This window comes from Anabrus simplex, chromosome 5, assembly GCF_040414725.1.
Source record: "Anabrus simplex isolate iqAnaSimp1 chromosome 5, ASM4041472v1, whole genome shotgun sequence".
Classification (NCBI taxonomy): domain Eukaryota; kingdom Metazoa; phylum Arthropoda; class Insecta; order Orthoptera; family Tettigoniidae; genus Anabrus; species Anabrus simplex.
In genome coordinates this window covers 131,213,307-131,237,524 of record NC_090269.1, presented here as the reverse complement: position 1 = coordinate 131,237,524, position 24,218 = coordinate 131,213,307, and the positions used below count along the sequence as shown (strand labels likewise).

Genomic DNA, 24,218 nt, shown 5'->3' with positions numbered 1-24,218 from the left:
CTCCTGTTCTCAAAAACTCCCAGATGACCTCCTAGGGAAGTCTCATGATAATATTTAAAGATCATGGGCACTAAGACAGCAGGGATTACAATTTTCATCTTCTGGTCTTGACAGGACGGACAACAGAGGACACAATTTCTTAAAACATATGGGGTAATGGTCTTGCCAGAAGAAAGATCTTCAGTGATCGCCCAAGCAGAGACAAGTTTACAATTACTGGAAGTACAGTCAGAAAACTTCCCGCGTAGACTATCAGCCACCGCATTCTCTAATCCCTTAAGGTGGTGCAGTTCAAATTGAAAAGCCAGACCAGTACGACGAGGTTTACCCAAGACCCAATTCAAAGCCTAATTATCAGATTCTAATTCAAATTTGACCTGTACCAAATAAATACAGAACTTTTCCAGAGTGAAGAGCATGGCTAGTCCCTCAAGTTCATAGATAGAATATTTCGCTCCCTCAGGTGGAAGATTTCTTGAAGAATCAATCAGTCACTACTGATCTGCATTTAGGGCAGTCGCCCAGGTAGCGGATTCCCTATCTGTTGTTTTCCTAGCCTTTTATTAAATGATTGCAAAGAAATTGGAAACTTATTGAACATCTCCCTTGGTAAGTTATCCCTATCCCTACATCCCTTTCCTATAAACGAATATTTGTCCTCTTGAATTCCAACTTTATCTTCAGATTGTGATCTTTCCTACTTTTAAAGACACCACTGAAACTTATTCGTCTACTGATGTCATTCCACCCCATCTCTCCACTGACAGCGTGGGACATACCACTTATATTACCACATACTTACAAGATTCATTTTAGTTTTGGACATATTTCTAAGTCAGATGGAATAGGACCAACAAGTTTTTATTTGTGTTAAAACACCATTAATTTATGTTACCCACAGATATGTTTTGTTCACATTTTTAAAATTATTATCCTGGCATGTTAGTCTTAAGAGATTATTAACGTACATACATTATATAATATGGTTAAAAAGGTCCCAAAACTTGACCTAAAGGTTGTCTACAGGCTGAAGATGCCCAAATAATGGGTGAAACATGTACCTGACCTGATAAGTCTACATAAATTAATGTAGATTCAAACCACATTAAACGTGGAAAGTATTGAATAGGTGGTTTTATTAAATTATCCTTGAGATTCTATGCCTTATATACCACTTAGTCAAGCAGCTCATCTCCTTACTCCCAAGTCTTCCTAGCCCAAACTTTGCAATATTTTTGTAACGCTACTCTTTTGTCAAAAATCACCCAGAACAAATTGAGCTGCTTTCCTTTGGATTTTTTCTAGTTCTTGAATCAAGTAATCCTGGTGACGGTCCCATACACTGGAACTATACTCTAGTTGGGGTCTTACTAGAGACTTATATGCCCTCTCCTTTACATCCTTACTACAACCCCTAAATACCTTCATAACCATGTGCAGAGATCTGTACCCTTTATTTACAATCATATTTATGTGATTACCCTAATGAAAATCTTTCCTTATATTAAGACCTAGGTACTTACAATGATCCCCAAAGGGAACTTTCACTTCATCAACGCAGTAATTAAAACTGAGAGGACTTTTCCTATTTGTGAAACTCACAACCTGACTTTTATCCCCGTTTATCATCATACCATTGCCTACTGTCCATCTCACAACATTATCAAGGTTATTTTGCAGTTGTTCACAATCTTGTAACTTATTTATTACTCTGTACAGAATAACATCATCTGCAAAAAGCCTTATCTCTGATTCCATTTCTTGACACATATCATTGATATATATAAGAAAACATAAAGGTCTAGTAATACTGCCTTGAGGAATTCCCCTCTTATGAAATGAAATGAAATGAAATGCCTTTATTTTGCTCCGATCTACAGCATTGAAGCCTTATTGATCTATTAAGGAGAAAAATAATAATGCCCAACCTAGGCAGCTTAATCTAACATACACATATAATAATTCCTGCAAAATAAACATATCTAACCCATGTAAATAATAATAATCAAATAGCAACAAGGCAGAATGGTCTGTTGTCCCTGGTATAAAACAGTATGGCAATGAGAAACTAAGCTGGTATCATAGTGCTATGTAGAGTACGATGTTCTGACAGATTTGCATCTGCACTTTAAACAAGACAGTATGACAGTATGACAATGAAAAGCTAAACTGGTAACATATTGCTATGTAGGGTACGATATAGTGTTAGATTTGCATCTGCACTTTAAACAAAGAGTATATCACTTCCGGCCGGGTTCGCACTCAGCATATTCTTCCTTGAGAATTCCCCTCTTAATTATTACTGGGACAGATAAAGCTTCACCTACTCTAATTCTCTGAGTTCTATTTTTAAGAAACATAGCCAGCTATTCAGTCACTCTTTTATCAAGTCCAATTGAACTCATTTTTGCCAGTAGTCTCCCATGATCTACCCTATCAAATGCCTTAGATAGGTTAATCACGATACAGTTCAATTGACCTCCTGAATCCAGGATATCTGCTATATCTTGCTGGAATCCTATAAGTTGAGCTTCAGTGAAATAACTTTTCCTAAACCCAAACTATCTTCTATCAAACCAATTATTAATTTTGCAAACATGTCTAATATAATCAGACACCAAGCTCGATAGCTTCAGTCGCTTAAGTGCGGCCAGTATCCAGTATTCGAGAGATAGTGGGTTCGAACCCCACTGTTGGCAGCCCTGAAGATGGTTTTCCATGCTTTCCCATTTTCACACCAGGCAAATGCTGGAGCTGTACCTTAATTAAGGGCACGGCCGTTTCCTCCCCACTCCTAGCCCTTTCCTGTCCATCTGTGTCGGTGCAACGTAAAGCAAATAGCAAAAATATGTACTTATAATCAGAAAGAATGCATTTCCAAAGCTTACATGCAATGCATGTCAAACTGACTGGCCTGTAATTTTCAGCTTTATGTCTATCACCCTTTCCGTTATATACAGCAGCTACTATAGCAACTCTCCATTCATTTGGTATAGCTCCTTCATGCAAACAATCAAGTAAGTACTTCAGATATGGTACTATATCCCAACCCATTGTCTTTAGTATATCCACCAAAACTGTATCAATTCCAGCTGCTTTTCTAGTTTTCAATTTCTGTATCGTACTGTAAATGTCATTGTTGTCATAGTATTAGTCACCTCTTCTATCAGGATATTATCCTTGTAACCAACAATCTTTACATACTGCTGAGGGGCCGATGACCTCGATATTAGGCCCCTTTAAACAACAAGCATCATCAAGCATCATCACATACTGCTGACTGAATACTTCTGCCTTTTGAAGATCCTCATATACACACTCCCCTTGTTCATTAATGATTCCTGGAATACCGGTATCCTTCTTGGAACCTGTTTCTGTCTTAAAGTATCTGTACATACTCTTCAATTTTTCACTAAAATTTGTATCACCGCCAATTATGCTTGCCATCATGTTATCCTTAGCTGACTTCTTTGCTAGATTCAATTTCCTAGTAAGTTCCTTCAATTTCTCCTTACTTCCACAGCCATTTATAACTCTATTTCTTTCCAACCTGCACTTCCTTCTTAGTCCCTTTACTTCTCTGTTATATAGTGGATCTTTACCATTCCTTTCCACCTTTAAAAGTACAACAATTGCTTTAAACCCCCAGAGTCTGTTTAAATTTTTATACTGTTTTCTACTGGTAATAGTTCCTTTTTTTAAACTCCCTTATGCCTATTTTATCAGCTATATGGAACTGCCTAATAGTCTTAATTTTAATATCTTCCTTTCTTTCATATTTATTTTTAACTACCACAAAGACAGCTTCGTGATCACTAATACCATCTGTTACTTCGGTTTCTCTATAGAGCTCATCTGGTTTTACCAGCACCACATCCAGAATATTCTTCTCTCTAGTTGGTTCCATCACTTTCTGAATCAGATGCCCTTCCCATATTAACTTATTTGCCAGTTGTTGGTCATGCTTCCTGTCGTTCGCATTATCTTCCCAATTGATATTTGGTAAATTGAGATCACCCACTACAATCACGTTCCTTTCCATGTCGTTTCCCAATTAGCTGATAATCTTATCAAATAATTCTGAATCCGTGTCAGCGCTACCGTTTCCCGGTCTGTACACTCCAAAGACATCAAGTTGCCTTTCATGTCATCTTTAACTTTTTCATAGCTTACAAATTCTTCTTTCACCAGAATAAATACTCCCTCTCCCACCATTCCTATCCTATCTCTACGATACACACTCCAGTTCCGTGAGAAAACTTTTGCATCCATTATATCATTTCTCAGCCATGATTAAACTCCTGTTACAATATCTGGTAAGTATATATCTATTAAATTACTTAATTCTATTCCATTCTTTACAATAATTCTACTGTTGAGCACTAACATTTTTATGTCATCCCTACTTGATTTCCAGTTCCCTGTTCCCTTAACACTGCTCCCTAGGTCACCCTGTTTCACTGATTGTACCTCCCTATAAACCTTCTAAACAAATTTCCTAACTTATATGAACACCTGCGGTTTAAGTGAAGGCCATCTGAGCGCAGACCCCTATCTCCTACCCACCCGTTAGGATCTAGAAATCTCACTCCCAGTTTCCTGCATGCCCTCTCCATAGTCTCATTTAAATCCGCAATCATCTTTCAGTCAGTATCCCTCCTACACAGTATTCCACTGATAAAAATTTCCACTTCCTTAAACTTCACCTGTGCTGCATTTACCAGGTCCCACACATCCCCAACTATGTTGGTACTTATACCTGATTGTCTTACGTTGTTAGTACCAACGTGAAACACTACCACCTTCTCCTTTCCCTCCATCTTCTCTTCTACTTTCTTCAAACCTGTTCAACAAGGCCAGTGTTTGAGCATATATCTAGTTCAGAAATTTATGAAGAGCCCTAAGGCAGTTACAATGAAGAGTCCTGTGTTTTAAAGCTCAGATATATGTAGCAGTATTTCAGTATTTATAAATAAATCAAGAAATAAGTGAAATTACATAATTGGGTAATATAATGTGTTACGGCAATTCATGGACTTGTATCGAGGTGGAAATGGCATTTTAGATGTGTCAGATTTACATGTCAGAAAATGCTGCACAAAAAAAGAAAAAAAAACTCCCGATTTTTTACTTTCTAAAGTTGGCATGGCTGCATTAGTCCCCAAGTTAATTATTTCTGGAAGTATTTAAATCTCTGCAGTAATGTTTAAGAATGATAGAACAAAAATGAAAGGGTTTTCTTTGTTATTATTTAGTAAAAGACAGTTTTAACTTTTGTGTATTATTGAAGGAATCTAAAAATTGTAATAAAACGTTAATATCTGCTTTCAGGGCCGTCGGTTGGTTGTATATGATGTGAACATGGAGGCAATGGCAAGTTTAGTTGAGGAAGGAGCAACAGCTTGTAAAAGTCCTGCAGATGTGGCTGCTGAGAGTGACTGCATAATTACCATGTTGGCAAACGGCAGTCAAGTCATGGACGTGTATCGAGGGGAAAATGGCATTTTAGAGTATGTGATGTTCAGTTACTGCTACGGTTTTTGTCTGTGAGTGAGTGAAGGTGCTTACATATGTCTAAATGGATTCAAATCAAATTTGAAGTTATTCAGGTACTTCTGTGCTATTGGCTGCTATTGTGTTGCATTAAGCTGTGCAGCTTTTTCCCTTGGTTCAGTATCTCACAGGTTATGTACTGAAACAGTTTTCAATTTTGATTCAACACATAATGGATGAGCATAACAAGCCCTGCTAACCAGCTGTGCAGAAGTGAAAAAAATATCTCAAACAGAAACATGTGCACAGCCATATTGTGGTTGTAGAGTAGACAAAATTAAATCTACAAATAATACAAAATTAGAAATTGACTGAGAAAGACACATCAGCAGTAGGTAGTTTTTAAATTCACCATCATCATTATCATCTGGGACAATTTCCAATCACAGGCTGGGTCTGTTTGGAACATAGGCCTCTCCATCGTTTTCTGTCCATCCACCCCTTCTCTTCTGTTACTGTTGTCCAGTTCCCTCCTCTTGCCTCAATGCTCTTCTTTACACCTTTCATCCAACTGTCCCTCGGTCTTCCTCTAGGTCTCCTTCCCAACTCCATTTCTAACGTGTTTTGTGGTATCCTCTTTTCTCCCATTCTCTTAACATGTCCATACCAGTACAGCCTTGATTTTTCTATCTTTTCCTGTAGGGGTACCCCGTTTACTATTTCCCGAACTCTCTCATTTCTTACTCTGTCCATTCTTGTTAAACCTACTCAACACCTTTGAAACTTCATTTTCAATGCTTGTATTCTACTTTTATCCCTCTCCTTCATCACTCACATTTCTGATCTTTCATTTATTTCCATCCTGTTTCCTCCATTTTCTTCAATTATACTTCCCAGGTTTTTAAAGCTTTCAGCTCTTTTCAATTGCTCCCGTCCTAATGACATGCCATTATACGTTCAATTCTTGTTTCGTGTGTTTCTAGCACATCACTCTTTTGGGCAGAGAACTTTGTTCCATAAGATGATACAACTTCCTCCTGTACATTTAACTGTTCTTGAACTTCACTCTCACTGTTTCCCTATATTAGTAGACCATCTGGAAACAACACCGCCTTCATTCTTCTCTCCCCAATGGTCTGTGCTACCTTCCATATTATAGCATCCATCACCACTATAAATAGTAGAGGTGAGAGGGCACTTGCTTGCTTTACACCATATGTTAACTTAAACCATCCGGTTCTTTTGGTTCCGACTTTAACACAGCTTTCGCTTCCATCATACATATTTTTCATCCTTGTCACTATCCGCTCATTTATTGCTTTTACTCTCATAGCTTCCCAGATCTTGTGTTTACAAACACTATCATATGCCTCCTGTATGTCCATGAAGGCCATTACCAAATCTTCCCCATACTCATAATACCATTCTTGTAGCTGCCTCACTGTGAATATGAGGTTAGTAGTTTACCTTCCTCGTCTAAAGCCATACTGTTCTTGTGTGAATTCTTTTTTTTACTGACTTTCTTATTTGCTTTTTAAGTACTTTCTTGTATATGTTGTCACAGTGACACATCAGCGTTAATGCCACGGTAGTTCTGACATTTTCTTCTGTCTCTTTTTTTAAAGATGGGTACTATTACACCCTTCTTCCAATCTTCTGATACTTTTTACTCATTCCACGTTACGCGCATCATCCTGTATAGCCACTGTGTACCCGCTTCCCCTGCAGCTCTTATCATCTGTACACTTAACTCATCCACTCCTGGTGCTTTTTCAGTTTTGTCCTCTTCACAGCTTCCTCCACTTCTGTCCATGTCAGCTCCTCCATTTTCTCATCACACTTGTCATCAATTTCCTCAAAATGATTGTCTTCACTTAATCCAACCACATTCGGCACAAAGTATTCCTTCCAGATTAGTTTAATTTCCTCCTTTTTCTCCACTAGGTTACCATTTTTACCCTCTATTCTCTCCACTTTACTCTGCCTACTCTTCCTTTTATTTCTCACCATTCCATACAATACTTTCCGATTGCCTTTGCTATCTTCCTCCATCATCTGTGTCCGCTTCTCCATCCATGTCCTCCTTTCCTCTGTAACCACCTTTTTAGCTTCCATCCATTTGTTTGTATCATCTTCTCTTATCTCTGGTGTTCTTTGTTGGAACCACACCTGAAAGGTCTTGTTTTTCTTCCCTACTGCTTCTTTCACCCTGTCATTCCACCATGGTGTCTCCCTCCATTTCTTCCTTCTGCAGGTCCTTCCAGATGTTGTTTCTGCAGCTTTTACAAAAGTACTTTTGAATCTTTCCCATTTCTTCTCTCCTGTCCTTGGTTCATCTGTTGGTAATTTCTTTGTTATTAGTTCTTGATACTCTTCCCTGGTTTCCTTCTCTTTCAGTTTCCATACTTTTATTTTCCTTTCCTGGTCTTCTGTATTTTTTCTTTCTTTCAGTATTCGGAGATTCATTAGCAACAGCCAGTGGTCACTTTCTAAGGCCACTGATGGTATTACCTTCACATCTATGATGTTCCTCTTCATCTCTCAGTCGAAGAGCATATAGTCCACAACTGATTTCAGTGACCAATCCCTGCTATGCCATGTTACTTGGAGCTCTCCTTCTTCTTAAACCATGACTTTCCTACAATCAATCCATTCCTCTTGCACAATGCCAGCAATTTCTTTCCTTCATCATTCTAGTACCATACATGCTAACTGGACATGTGTTGCTTAATTTACAACATGATCAAATACCTAAATAAAACTACACAAATTTTACATATCTTATCTCTTCTTATCCATATGGTATTAGATTTGCAAGGTCTAGAGCATATTTAATTTTCATGACCATAATGGTCATTCGCTCTCTTTCACTTCCCCTTAATAAAATAATCACCACAACATAGAATTCAGTTGAGGATCTTCCCTTGCCTCTATGTTTTTCAGCAGATGGAGCATACAGTAGGATAACTATGTTAGAAATTTAGCAATTTAGCATCAAACATTTAAGAGATTACTTGTTATGAATGTTAACTTTGATTGGAGTAAATTATACTTTCATATTTGTAAACTGGTATATTTGCTCCAAAAATTAAATGTATAGAAAAATGTAATCAATTATAATAGGACCGAGCAAGTGGCTGTGCAGATTGGGTCACGTAGCTATCAGCTTGCGTTCAGGAGATAGTGGGTTCGAACCCCACTGTTGGCAGCCCTGAAGATGGTTTTCCATGGTTTCTCATTTTTCACACCAGACAAATGATGGGGCTGTACCTGATCAAGGCCATGTTTGCTTCCTTTCCGCTCCTAACCCTTTCCTATCCCATCATTGTTATAAGACCTATCTGTATTGGTGCGACATACAGCAAATTGTCAAAAAATCTACTGTTGCATTGTTTGTTTGGGTTGACCAAATTTTCAGGAACCTTCTGGTAATGTATGAAATATCTTTTATATTATCCTATTATCACTGTCAAAATCTGATGAAAAGTAGCTTGATAATTTTGAGAAATGCAGTTTTGGGCAAGTAGAAGGAAACTGAGTATGGGTAAGAAGGTAAAACTGTGACCTTAACAGGCTGTTTAATGAATCAGATATTGTTTAAATCATTAAGATCAAGAGGACTGTAAATGTGTCAAAATGACTGGAACAGTTACAAGCAGCACAAGAAGTCACCATAGTCCAGGGCTGGACAAATCTAAAAAAAAAAATCAAGGCACCAACAAAATTTCTTAGGAGCCAAACATGAAAAATATCATCCACTTGTTCACCTCTATAGCATTAACCAGTGGAATCTCATCACCTTTAGCCATCACTACTGCTTTCTTCTTAGTCCCTCCTAACATGTCGATATCCCTTTGTTTGAAAATACCAGTGCTTTGATGATATTGTTTGTTCAAGATCTTCTAGACTTGGGCCATTCATAATTAGCTGCTATGTTTGTGCAGTGAAGGTCTCAACTTATTTTTGAGTTAATGTGTGGTACTAAACCTCTTTTTTTTCCTTAAAGCTGTTGACGAGTACTGCAACAAATCTCATGAATTTCCTGAGGAAGTCTAAAAAAATCAAGGTGCCAGCAAAATTTCTTAGGAGCCAAACATGAAAAATATCATTCACTTGCTCACATCTTTACCATTAACCAGTGGAAACTCATCACCTTTAGCTATCACTACTGCTTTCTACACTACACAAACCACTATTTTTAATTTAAATTAATAACAGAACAACTGGTATAGTATTTACTTTTGCCTGCAACATGATTGATGCGCGAAGTGTACAATTCTTTACTGAACACCAGCACGCTTGTGAGTCTATGTAATCTATAATAATAAAAGGAGGTGTTTGTCTTTGTGTGTGTGATGCCCAGCCAAATCTATGGCATGCAGAGATCTGAACTTTTTAACGTAGGCATATTATTAGATGAATCTTTATACAGACAAAGACCTGCTTTCCTTAACACTTTAGCGTCGACGTGTACATTTGCTTTTTCTGCGGTAAACTGCTGAAATGCCGTATCCATTTTTCAGGTTGTTGTGGGCTATGGATGTTCGTAATTTCATTTGTAGATGATAATCAAAGACATATTTTATGTTCAAAGTTACTATTTTTGTGTCCCCCCATTGGGGTGACATATGGTTATTAGGTTGACTATGCAACAGAGAAAGCGCATGTCACCCCTACAGGGGTGACGGCCTTTTTACCTTTGTTGTTGTGGAACACTGTGCTCTGTACTGTGAGCTGTTGAATTACGCGCCTTTCAACGAGTTCCTTGTAATTTACAGTTTTGTGACAAGAAATTAATTCATGTTATGTGTTTCTGTGTTGAGTAAGCCATGATTACCGATAGAGAGATAGAACAACCTGAAAAGGGTTCGAGTGTTGAATCAAGAGATGTTGACATTTAGGATTTGCAATGTGATGCCACCTTTTCCGAGTCAAAATTCAACAGTAGTTTGTGTAGTGAGGACACTAGCAAAGATTCCGGTGCTGCATCGGGCAATGATTCAACCAAACCATCAGCCAGTGACAATTACTGGGGAACATTCCCAGGTTTGCAGAAACATTTTTTTAATTCACATGTAGCCCCGGTTTACAATTTAATCTGAATGCTAAATCTCAACCAGTATGTAAGAATAAAGCAATAATAGACTCCAATCCACATTATTTTCCTTGCCATTAATAATTGAATTCTGATGGTTGCGTATGTCACCCCATAGAGAAATTCCACTGTTTGTTGCGCAATGCCCAGCGTGCTGAGAAAGGAATGGGCACTGCACTGCACTCTATGAACACCTTACGTGAACAAGCAATGCAATACAACAGCGAATGGTAGCGCTAGTTTCGTGCGACAGCCTAAAGTTGAAAGGCCTGGACACACTGCCGTGTCACCCTATGAGGGGTGACATACTATATTTTGTATGAGGGTCCGTCACCCCACATGGGGTGACATCGTCTTCAAAGTGTTAATTACGAGGGCTGTAAATAAAGTAGTAGCAACTTAGTCCAGACACTCGCAGGAAATCGGGCATGCGCAAATAGGATATGGTTTTTAAAGATAGAAATTTCATAATGTTCCGTATTGAACTGTATCACAATTAAATTGAAAACAAGAAATAAAGTGGTTCAACCTATTCAATACAAGGAAAATAAGAAATGTAATGTTACATTCTTATTTGATTAAAAGTGGTACCGGTTTCGACCACTATTCTGGGTCATCATCAGCCGATTAAATAAAATTATAAAACAATGCATTGTTTTAGGAAGTCGATATGTTTTCCTAATTTGGTGATCTTGATCTTTAAGCCTATGTAACAGTAGGCTTTATGTTTTGCTTGGTTAGCTTGTGCATTTAAAGACTTCCTAAAACAATACATTGTTTTATATTTTTATTTAATCGGCTGATGATGACCCAGAATAGTGGTCGAAACCGGTACCGCTTTTAATAAAATAAGAATGTAACATTACATTTTTTATTTTCCTTGTATTGAATAGGTTGAACCACTTATTTCTTATTTTCAATTTAATAGGATATGGGAGCGGTCAGGTGGCGCTGTTGTTGATATGTAGTGTGCATTTGATGGGCATCCAGTTGGGAGTGTTGTTGCTGTGTGGCGATGAAGTGAAGAGTGTCAATTTCACCGCTCTAAAGCATGTTTTCAAAAGGTGATAAGCGTTCGTGGATTGAAATTGAGGTTGCCCGTGGCATAAATGCAAATTAATGTTATCAAGGATTACGTGAAGCCTGTGGCAAGAATGCATTACCGTATAGGACGGTCGCACTGTGGATCAAAGCGTTTCAGAATGAGACTGCGGATTTGCACCACACAGGTCGTCTGTCCATTCCTCAAAATGGATTGAGATCGTGAGTGGTCTCGTTTCTGTAGACCATTGGTGGACTGTTTCTGAAGTTTGAGGAACCCCTCCAAGGCTGCTGATTTCATGACGTAGCATCTGTACTCTGCACAGTAGGGCGCTCCATTACTGTCATCAACAGCAAACGCATTGCCAACAGTCCCCAATGGGTTCCCGACATTTGGCAAAAGGTAATAGACTTTGCGGGTCCATTCCTCAAAATGGATTGAGATCGTGAGTGGTCTCGTTTCTGTAGACCATTGGTGGACTGTTTCTGAAATTTGAGGAACCCCTCCAAGGCTGCCGATTTCATGACGTAGCATCTGTACTCTGCACAGTAGGGCGCTCCATTACTGTCATCAACAGCAAACGCGTTGCCAACAGTCCCCAATGGGTTCCCAACATTTGGCAAAAGGTAATAGACTTTGCGGGTGATGACATTGAAGGAATGTAATACAGTTGTACTTTTCAGTTCATTAAATATTGTGTTCTATCAATATTGCCACTATTTTAATTACAGTCCTCATAATTTACATACAGTGATACTTTTGGGACGATAACCGATGTTGACACTGTTGTGTCAGAAGACTTTGACAGTTCTCTCTTTGAAGTTCAGAGGCATGATGACAATTTGATGAAAAATGTCTATATCCAGATCAGTGAAAAAGTACATCTTTAGCACTTACGCATCACAAACATACGTACATTAACATTTTAGAATGTAACATTGTGTCACTGAAAATCAATTTCATACAACTTCACTGTTGTTTGTAAGGCAGTTGGCTTTATGTTGCACCGAAACAGATAGGTTTATGGCGACGAAGGAATAGGAAAGGCCTAGGATTGGGAAGGAAGCGGCCATGGCCTTAATTAAGGTACAGCCCCAGCATTTGCCTGGTGTGAAAATGGGAAAAAACAAAAACTATCTTCAGGGCTGCTGATAGTGGGGTTTGAACCCACTATCTCCCGGATGCAAGCTCACAACCGCACGGCCAACTCGCCCGGTTGTTGTTGTTTGAGTCATCAGTCCATAGACTGGTTTGATGCAGCTCTCCATGCCAATCTATCCTGTGCTAAACTTTTCATTTCTATGTAACTACTACATCTGCTCTAATCTGCTCGTCATCTTCATACCTTGGTCTGCCCCTACTACTCTTAGTGCCTACACTTCCTCAAAAACCACGTGTACTAGTCCTGGATGTGTTAAGGTGTGACCTATCATTCTTTCCCTTCTTCTGTCCGACTCGTTGCCTGAATGGTCAGTGTACTGGCCTTCAGTTCAGAGGGCCCCAGGTTCGATTCCCGACCAGGTCAGGGATTTTAGCCATCATTGGTTAATTCCATTGGCGTGAGGGCTGGGTGTTTGTGCTGTCCCCAACATCCCTGCAACTCGCACACCACACATAACACTACCTTCCACCACAATAACACGCAGTTACCTACACATGGCAGATGCCGCCCACCCTCATCGGAGGGTCTGTCTTACAAGAGCTCCACTCGGCTAGAAATAGCCACACAAAATTAATTAAATCCCTTCTTCTGGTTAAATTTTGCTAAATCATTCTCCTCTCACCAATTCGATTCAGTATCTCTTCATTTGCAATTTGATCTACCCATCTCACCTTCAGCATTCTTCTTTTAAACCACATTTCAAAAGCTATTATTATCTTTCTTTCTGAGCTAATTATTGTCCCTGTTTCATTTCCATACAATACCACACTCCAGACAAAAGTCGTCATAAAGTCTTTCTAATTCCTATATCAATGTTCGAGGTGAGCAAATTTCTTTTCTTAAGAAAGGCTTTCCTTGTTGTGCTGGTCTGCATTTTATGTCCTCCTTACTTCTACCTGTGTTTTATTTTACTACCCAAGTAACAATATTCATCTACTTCCTTTAAGACTTCATTTCCTAATCTAATATTTTTTGCATCAACTAACTTTGTTCAGCTACACTCCATTACATCTGTTTTAGACTTATTTATTTTCATCTTGAACTCCTTCCTGAAGACTCTGTTCATACCATTCAGTAATTCCTCCAGATCTTTTGCAGATTCATTTAAAATAACAATATCATTGGCATATCTCAGGGTTTTGACTTCCTCTCCTTGGATTGTGATTCCCTTTCCAAATTCCTCTTTGATTTCCGTTATCACCTGTTCTGTGTAAACATTGAAAAGGAGAAGGGTAAACTGCAGCCTTGCCTCACGTCTTTATGGATTGCTGCCTCTTTTTCAAAGCCCTCAATTCTTATCACTGCAGACTGATTTTTATACAGATTGTAGAGAATTCTCCTTTCTTAGTATCTGAACCTGATCACCTTCAGAATCTGAAATAGCTTGGTTCAATCAAGATTATCAGTCGCCTTTTCTAGATCAACAAATGCCATGTACATGGGCTTGTCTTTCTTAATTCGGTCCTCTAAGATCAGACGTAAAGTCAGGATTGCTTCACATGTTGCTACATTTCTTCTGAAGCCAAATAGATCTACTCCTCAGTTTCAATTTGTCTTTCCATTCTTCTGTAAATAATACATGTTAAAACTTTACAGGCATGAGATATTAAACTAATGGTGCAGTAGTTTTCACACTGATCAGCACCGGCTTTCTTGGGAACAGGTAAAACAACATTCTGCCAAAAATCGGTTGGCACTTCTCCTGTATCGTACTGCTTACACACTAAATGGAATAACCTCGCCATGCTGGTTTCTCCTAAGGCAGTTATTAATTCTGAGGTATGTCATCAATTCCTGGTGCATTGTTCGTACTTTGGTCTCTGATCTATTGAATTCTGACCTCAGAATTCAGTCTCCCATGTCATCAGCATGAACAGCTTCTTGTAGTTCCGGAACTCTATCATCTGCTTCTCTACTTGATACCTATTGGATATGTTCCTGCCACCTTTCTGCCTCGTATTCTTTCCCTAGAAGTGGTTTTCTATCTGAGCTCTTAACATCCATACACCTAATTTATCTTTCTCCAAAGGTTTCCCTGATTTTCCTGTATGCAGCATCTGCCTTTCCTAGGACCATACAACCTTCAACATCCTTGCACTTCTCTTTCAGCCATTCTTCCTTAGCTGTCCTGCACTTTCTACCTACTTCACTCTTTATTCGCCTGTATTCTTTTCTGCCCTTCTCATTTTTTGCATTCTTGTACTTTCGTCATTCGTCAATCAGGTTTAGTATTTACTGAGTTATCCATTGATTGGTAATTGATCTTTCCTTTCTTCCTTTACTGTGTTTCCTTCAGCCTTTTCATTTAGTCCATGTGCAACATGTTCCTTGAAACAATCCCTCGCCCTCTTTTCTTTCAGCTTGTCTAGATCCCATATCCTTGCATTCCTTCTTTACTTCAATTTCTTCAACTTCAGATGACATTTCATGAATAACAAGTTGTGGTTAGAGTCCACATCTGCTCCTGAGAAAGTCTTGCAATCTAACACCTGGTTTCTGAATCTGCCTAATCATAATGAAGTCTATTTGATAACTTTCAGTGTCTCTAGGTCTTGTCCACGTATTCAGCCATCCTTGGTAGTGTTTGAACCAAGAGTTAGCAAGGACTAAATTATAATCTATGCAGAATTCAACCAGCTGACTTCCTCTTTCATTCCTTTGTCCCAATCCGAATTCTCCTACTGCATTAACTTCTCTTTCTTGGCCTACCACTGCATTCTAGTCTCCCATCACAATTAGATTCCCGTCACCTTTTACATATTGTATTAAATCTTCTATTTCTTCATATATTCTTTTGATTTCTTCATCATCCACTGAACTAGTGGGCATATAGATTTGCACTATTGTGGTGGGCATTGGGTTGGTGTCTATCTTGACAACAATTGTGCTGGTCGTAGTAGCTTACCTGCTGCCACATTTTCTTAGTCATTATTAAACCAACTCCTGCATTTCCCCTGTTTGATTTTGTGTTGATAATTGTGTAGTCGCCTGGCAAAAAGTCCTGCTCTTCCTGCGAACATGTTTTTGAATTTGTGCATTAATGGTTATGGCGAGAGAATCAATCTTTTCCTACAGTAAACATATGGTGTGCTCATACAACAAATCCTAAAAGACCAATTGCTATTATTGCATAAATTATACCTAGAGTACCAAAAGCTTCCCACCAAACTGCTTCTAAGTAATAAGGTTAGCGAAGGGGGAAGTAACCAAAAACTTATATTGTTTATTCTTTCGATTACAATAGGTATGAATCTATGGTTGGCCCCACAGATTTCTGAACATTAGCCATAAAATAACCCAGGTCGGTTTATAAAAAGACTTGTTTGATTTAATCGACTTGAGTAACCTTAGATGTTAGGCTCCTTTAAACAAGCATCATCATCCTGCCAACGTACTTCACTTACACCAACTACATCTAACGTTAGTCTATCCATTTCCCTTTTCAGATTCTGTGACTTACCACAACAATACAAAGTTCTAACATTCCACGCTCCTATTCACAGAATATCAGTATCCATCTTCCCGATGATTGCCTCTCTCATGTAGTCCCCACGCAGAGATCCGAATGCGGGACTATTTTACTTCCGAAATATTTTACCCGGGAGGAAGGCATCATCAATATATTATTCATACAGAGAGAGCTGCATATACTCAGGAGTTAGTTGCGGCTGTAGTTTTCTGTTGCTTTCGGCCATGTAGCAGTATCAACACAGCTGAGTCATGTTAAGTATTATTACAAGACCATATCATTCAATCATCTAGACTGCCACCCTTGCAACTTCCGAAAGGCTGCTACCCCCTTTTCAACATAAGTTTGTGCAACTGTATATCAGTGTATTGAATAGGTGGAACCTCTTAAACATATTTTAAGATTGTGATTCTCAGTTCAATACGGAACAATTATGAAGTTTCTCACTTTAAATGATGATGCTTACCAAGCGAAATCTAAGGCCTATCATTACATGGGCCTAAAAGTCAACATAAATTTGTGCAACTGTATATCAGTGTATTGAATAGGTGGAACCTCTTAAACATGTTGTAAGATCGTGATGAACATGAACATTTTCTCAGGATATTGCTGAATGATGGTAAATAGTAATACACAAAATACTCATTTATCTGGACTAGATGGGACTAAAGGTGATCCAGATTAACAAAAATCTGGATAACCTGGAAATAAACTAATAAATGAATATAAGCCACACAGTCCACTGATTTTAATTTACTGAAATAGCGTACAAATTTCTTTTGTTTCAAATTGGTATAGCATTTGAGCACAGCATGGCCATGTAGGCGTTTCACCAATACGGTTCAATTGTGGTTGTTTCCATTCTAAGTAAGCCATTAGTTTTTCTTGCTGTGATGTTGCCTCTGCAGGAGTCATTAAGCCACATTTGTATTCCAATTCACCATCACTGTTGTCCTTACATGTAGAACAGGTTGCAATAATTCTGTCATTCGTCATTGTGCCATATCTTGCACCACTGTCATTTTGCAACAAGGCATTTACATCATCATCTACATCTGAGCAACCAGAAACATTTGCAAATGTTTCAAGAGACTCAGAGGGGTCAAAAACTTCACAGACTTCATCAGCAGAATCACAAATATCTGGCTGTACTTCGCTTTCAGAAAAGAAAAAACAGAACAACCAGAAACAAGGTTCTTGTGTATCTCACATTCAAGTGTTTTCTTTAGATTACTCAAAATATCGTTAACATGGTATATTAATAAGTCAAAGAAATTTTAATCTGATCAGCCTTGTCAGTTTGTGGTTTCCTGATTTCTCCCAAGACCTAGCCATAGAACAGTGGAATTCTACAGCCAAGATGTACATAATGAGTTAGAATACAAATTAAAAAATTGTTTCATTGTTATATGTTGTTGCATCATCTTTACAACAAAACTGAGATGTCAAAATGTCATCAACTGTAATTTTTATATTAATGTAATGAGTTTTTGTTCATTTTGCACTTCAGAATTATGTGCAGTTTTCTTGCAAAATAATCGGCGGCGGCGGCGGCCGATACTCGTATCCAAGTTTTTGTTTCTTGCCTGCAGTTCTGTAATCCTTAGTCCACACGACGAAGGTAACGCTGATGGCTTATTAGATCAATTCTTGCATAAAACATGCGGCCCCACATGTTGCATCTGATGTAAGGTGGGGGACGTGGCAGTGTTTGACGTAGCTTCGTTCTCTGGTGAGTTTCCTCTCCCTGTCTTCGATGTTCCTGCTCAAACTGTGCAACTGCAGCTGAGATGATAGTACGCCAGCGAGGGCGTTCCAGTGCGAGTATTTGAGTTTATTTCTTCTCTTCTCATGGTCTGTGTAAGTTGGTCTTTATATCGCTTCAGAGGAGCACCACAAGTCCTCTTTCCAGGGCTGAGTTCACCATACAGGACTTGCTGAGGGAGTCTGCTGTTGCTGCAGATGTTTCATAGAGGATATTTGTAATGTCCAGCCAGGTTACAAGAGAAAATGGGAGGGTGTCTTCGTATAAGTTATGCCTGCTGTGTTATATACATTTTTATATATATATATTTTTTTTTTAATTTTTTTTTTTTTAAATACATTTGTTAGAGCTTCTAAAGAATTTTAAATGTGAGTGAATGTTGCAACTATATGGTCTGTATTTTTGATCAAACACTATAAAGACATTCTGTTGAATATCAGCTCTATGGTTGCATATTTAACTTCTCCGTACAAACTCTGTAATTTGGAAATATCAGTTGCTGAATGTAATAAGAGTTTGGAATTTAAAAAGGTGGGGGGGACCTTCTTTTAGTATTAAATCATTTTCATCAAACTAGCATTTTCTGTATGTATTTTAATTCCAAGTTCTTTATTAAATAAATACAATTTCTCATGCTATGAAAATATCTATTTATAGATCTGTGAGATGTGGCACTTTACTGATAGATAGCAGCACTGTTGATCCTTCCATACCACATGGTCTTGCAGTAATAGCAGAGAAGGAAGGAGCAGTGTTCTTAGATGCACCAGTATCTGGAGGCAAGTATAATGGATGCTTGTTTTATTTAATGCCTTTACCTTCAACTGGAAAAATATATGTATACCATGTTTGTTCTGCCAGCACATAACAGTACGCAATACATACATCTTCTTTTCTCTATATTAAAAAAAACCACTGTGATTTATGGACGGAGAAACTTATTATAGATACCGTATTTACTCATGTATTAGACCCCCGTTTTTTGAGACGAAGAAAATGAAAAAATAAATCCTGCATACAAGACCCTCCAATGTAATTCATCAGAGAAGAACAACAATTCCATTTTAAAGCGGGTACAAGCCTTGCTGCAGCTCTGATAACATCACAAAAATTTGTGAACAGTTTCGTTCATACGGCCCACGCAATGAAGTCAAGCAGTACATCTGTGTTTCTTAGTTAAGAAATGTCCACCTCCGTAGCGTAGGTCTACTGCAGCTCTGATGACGTTGCACAAATAGGTGAATAGTTTCGTGTCCAACCCGCTCATTGAGCAGCACGCATCATTCATGCTATAGCGTATGTCCGTTTTGTAGTTAAGAATGTCCACCAGCATAATGGTTAGCACAATTAGCTGCCGTTTTTGGGAGCCTTAGTTCAATTCCCAGTACTGTAATGCCAGAGGTTCACCAATGGCATGAAGGTTCATATGTGATTAAAATGGTACATGCAACTCCCCTCCACTGGGGGTGTGTCTAAAAAGAGCTGCACAACCTCGGGATGAGGATATGAGTTTACTTTAGTTAGGAAATATTCATGGTTGTTGCTATTAATATAGCAGGCGAGATCATTAAGTAAGTGATCGTTTAATATCTCATAACTTGGGCAAATACAGCTATTTTCTGGGGAGAAGTAAGTTTAAAATGTGATAAAAACAATCCAATCATAACAATTGTTTTACTTGCCAACGTACCTAACAAATAATAATAATAGTATTGATTTTACGTCCCCACTTTTAACGATTTTCAGAGACATCAAACAAAACGTACTATGCGTTAATAAAAAAATGGAGTCAAAAAACCTACAAAATTAACAATATGATAATAAAATGCATTGGTACACCTGTAGATATCCATAAATGCAGCAAACTTTCCTGTTAATTATTTTTATTCTTTCCGTCGTCGAACTTCACTTCTGGCACTATTCAGGCACTTGATAGCATACCTAACCTAAACAATTTACAGTTATTTAGGTAAATCATGATGTGATAAATGTAGAGAACAAGCATGAAATATGAGGGTCTGGCCTTCAACAGCCGCAGTTATCCAAAGAATGCTTCCAGTCACTGTTGTATTACATTCGAAGTACAACTCGTAACATATGCTAGTTATCAGCTGGTCGTTTGGCACGCTTTCTACAGCACGGCATTATTCGGAAGGAGTGGCTTCTGCTAGTGTATGTGTAGCAATCTCCAGAAAACATTTGGGAATAGATTCTCATTGTTTGGAATATATAGTCGGGTTTCAAAAGACGAGACCTCAAATGCTGTTGATAGCAGTGAATGTCCAAAGAGTATGAGAGTGCATGATTGACGAGATGGCAGTGAAGATGACGTCATTTGGAATGACGACACACCGGTAGCAGGGAAGTTGGCGGCACAAGACGATAATTCAGATGAAAGCAGTGATCAGATTTACTCAGGTTTACTGTGTGGTAAGCCTACTGCTCATTTGACAGAGGCAAATGACTGGCCATTAAGTTCTTTTGTATCAACATTGCATTATATGATAATACGATACCCTTATTCCTTTTCTTTACGGGGTCAAGTATGAAGCGAGACAAATCTTTGTAGCAGGTTCTTATAACCATATGCCCTTCCTGACGTCAACCTCATCAGAGGAATTAATGAGATGAAATGAATGATGTGATATGAGTAACTAAAACTGACTATATTTACTTTATATTGTCCCCTTCTCCGGGGTCGCTCAGTCGGCGGAGCGAGAGTCCCAAAAGGGTGGACTGTTCGCAGGGCCAACTTTACTATTTCGGGGCCGACCTTTAGAGAATAAGTGACTGGATAGGTGACATAACATGGAAAAAAAAATCAGAACAAAATAACAATACTATTTATTAAAATATAAAACCAGCCTGGACAATGCAAGTAAAAGGAAGAGAAAATATATTTACACAAACATAATTTAAATTAACTGCTTCTCGTTAGCAAAATAAATATGAGTCCACAGCATGCTCATGGGTTCCATTAGCTTCGATTTCATCTTCAATGAAACACTCTCCGAAGCCATACCCTAGGTCAATTCTCCACGTAAAGAACTGCAACATTTGACCAATTAACAAAATTAGCGATAATGTTGTTATGATCAAAACAAAGGGAAAATGCTACATTAAACCATGAAATTTACAATATTCCCTTGCTTCATCAATCTTTATAAATTATTTTCCTCCTCGTGAAAGTTTGGGTAACTTCCCACCAATTAACTCTTTCCAAATTACAATGTCTTTCATCTGAAAATATAAATTATTATTTTCTTTCTAGAAGTTTCCTTTATCTTGCTTTAGGAGATTTAGCACAATAAAAAAAAAAAAAACTATTTTTCCCATACTCTGAAAATCGGCTTGCAAAACACTTGGAAATCTCAAAACATTATCATCAGAAGATACTTCGACAGAATTTCTTTACAACTTCTTTGACACATTTTTGAAAATCTCTTAGAAAATTCTAAACAAATTCTTTGGAAATTCTTTACAAAACTCTTTGGAAATTCTTTGGCATATTTCCCCTCTTTCATAGATTTCGTTCGACTGTATTCATTTTATAAACCATATGAAACGATATCTCACTAACTAATACACTGTGGATAGATAGAGTATCACGTAGCAAAATGCACAATCAACGTGAACTACAATATCATTGGACAATAAATCACAAGAAAATCACTGAAAGAATAAACACTCCTGGAAACACAGGGATAAGCTGTCGCGCAGTAACACAATCTCCCCCAACTGTTTATCAACAGATTTTATCACACTGTTGAGGATATTATTTTTATTATTATTATTATTTATTATTATTATTATGTCTCCCTTCAGAATTAGGTTGAAGACCCTCGCATTATTAGCCAATAATAGTAAAGATTCACCATGACTTGTGTTAAACGACAAAATAGGATGAGTAAAAGAATTCGAAGACATAATCATCACCACCATCGGTTAGGGAACTTCGAAGAACGTGCTCGTAACCCTCAGGGAAAAGAAAAATAATAATCGAGTCATATATTACACAATACCAGTTGTTGGGCGGAAAATCATTATTATTCCCTGAACACTTATATCAAGCGGTCCCATGTCGTCAAATATCATCATAAAAATCCATCATCACAATCATCGCTTAGTTTTAATCCTCAACAACCATTTAAAATATCCGACTCATTTTCATTATTATTATTATAATAATTATTATTAACTCCCCAATTATTGCTCCTAAAAGCGTCTTCTCGATGAGCTGCCTACTGTCCACAGCAATCACCTTCCCTTCTAAAATCAATCTTATTTCACAAACCAGTTGTTCATTAAAGCTTCGATTTAATTATAGTTTTAACCTTATTTAATTAATGTCATACTCGTCCTCATGATTTTTTTTATGAAGTCATATTTTATTCTTATTATTATTACTATGCTTATTATTAGGCTTCATTCCCCCATAATTCCTTTTGAAGACCTTAATTGTTCATAACCTTGTGAAATTCACTAGCAACTGGGGTTATCAATCACTGAATCAAATAGCAATATCCCAAGAAAATGCAAAAGAGAAAAAAAAATGAAACTAATGAATCAATGAATCCATGACTACTCTACCATCACCGCCACTTAAATATAGACATTACTAAAGAAACTACATTTCGTTAAATAAGAATACAATCCAACTAGCCATCTACTGAAAGAGAAGAAATGTAACAAAAGTACTTATTGTTCCGATGTAAATCTCCGGCGTCTGGATGTCGCTGTAGACGTCGGTTCCTCTTCTTCAGTACGGTGGCTTGTGGACAAACAAATTCATCGTGCTGGCTTGCACACGTCAGTTTAACACATCATGACCCTGGTGAAGTCCAATAGCGTTGAATCACTCCAGCAAGGTTTTAGAAAATTCCAGGATTTCCTTCTGGTTCGCTCCATGCTGATGGCTGGTGTTCGCGGAGGTAGCTGAAACTGAAATTTATTATAAAAATTGGATCCACACTCGTTGTATATCACTAGATTGTCTTACGGTACTTAACTGGCGCAATGATGTACACTGGGGTTCAGTCCTACCAAAACTTCAATTTTCGAGCACATTTACCAGTCTACAGTACATCGTTGAGCTGACGGAATTTCGAGTAATATATTATATTACTAACAAGACGGTGTTCATAGGCCTGGTTTATTCTCGAAGGCTCTCTTTCAATGGTCATCCTCTCTTGTAGTTCTTACTGGAACATTCTACAAACTTCTGCAGTAACGCTCGGCGTAATGAGTGCGCTGACTGTCCGTGGTTTGGAAAGTTCCACCCGGGAAAATGTGCGGCAGCAATAATATCGCACTATACTGAATTGATTTTACAAAAATGTGAATTAGCACTCTTTAATAATAGTCGTCGTGCAGTACAAGAGGTGAACAGTTAATACCACTGTTTGCTAACTCTTCTGGAAAATACACTGTTCGCTGTCTCTCCTGTAACTATACTGTTCGACTTCTTTCGTGTAACTCAACCGTTCGACTTCTTTCTAGAAACTCTACTGTTGGACTTCTTTCTAGAAAAGTCCTCCGACCATCTGACACCTTCACTGATTTTCATTGGCTGTCAGCTATCCTGCAACATGATTCGTCCTTCAAACTTGTGAGCAGATTTCTCTGGAATGTCGCTCCCCCCTTGGCTATCGGCTTGCTAGGTGACGTAACCTCTGTGACGTGGTGACCTTCACCGGCTGACCCAGTTCTCACTCGTCCGCAGCGGAACGGCACGGTGATTAGCTGGTACTCGCTCACGGGTAAACCCATATTGCATTACAAAATTTTACCAACTTCCCAAAATTCAATAAAACACCATTTGGACGGGTACAATATGTAGGCTTAAGAGTTATATTCGCCAGTTGTCTTTTTAAATTTAGAAATACTGCCTTCCAATGAAAATAGTCAGTATAACTCAAATACATTCATAAGTTTGTTAAAGAATAGTGTAGAATGTTTACATGTACAATTTATAGCTCTTTATAGCCTAGAAGTCGTGTGTTCACTGCACAAAATTTGAGGTCATCACATAATGGACCCCACCCCCAATACATTTTTTGGCTGTAAAAGTAAGGAAGGGGGTCTAATACGCAACTAAATACAGTATTTTAGTAGATGGAACTGATCACGAACTGAATGTTCAGTTTGTATTCTCACAAATTGACACCATGCTTACATGTTTGATAGGCTTCA

General features: G+C 38.1%; 1 protein-coding gene across 3 annotated transcripts in view; it reads left to right on the top strand.

Moving 5' to 3' along the window:
* The window catches only part of LOC136873846 (3-hydroxyisobutyrate dehydrogenase, mitochondrial), a 74,198-nt gene that overhangs the window by 16,586 nt on the left and 33,394 nt on the right, over positions 1 to 24,218 (top strand). For all 3 annotated transcript variants that reach the window (XR_010860181.2, XR_011018261.1, XM_067147124.2), the window contains 2 exons: positions 5,332 to 5,510; positions 18,684 to 18,805. Coding sequence is in view for 1 of the 3 variants with exons in the window: in XM_067147124.2 (XP_067003225.2) it covers positions 5,332 to 5,510; positions 18,684 to 18,805 (301 nt within the window). In the remaining 2 variants the exon portion in view is untranslated. The remainder of the gene's footprint in view (positions 1 to 5,331; positions 5,511 to 18,683; positions 18,806 to 24,218) is intronic.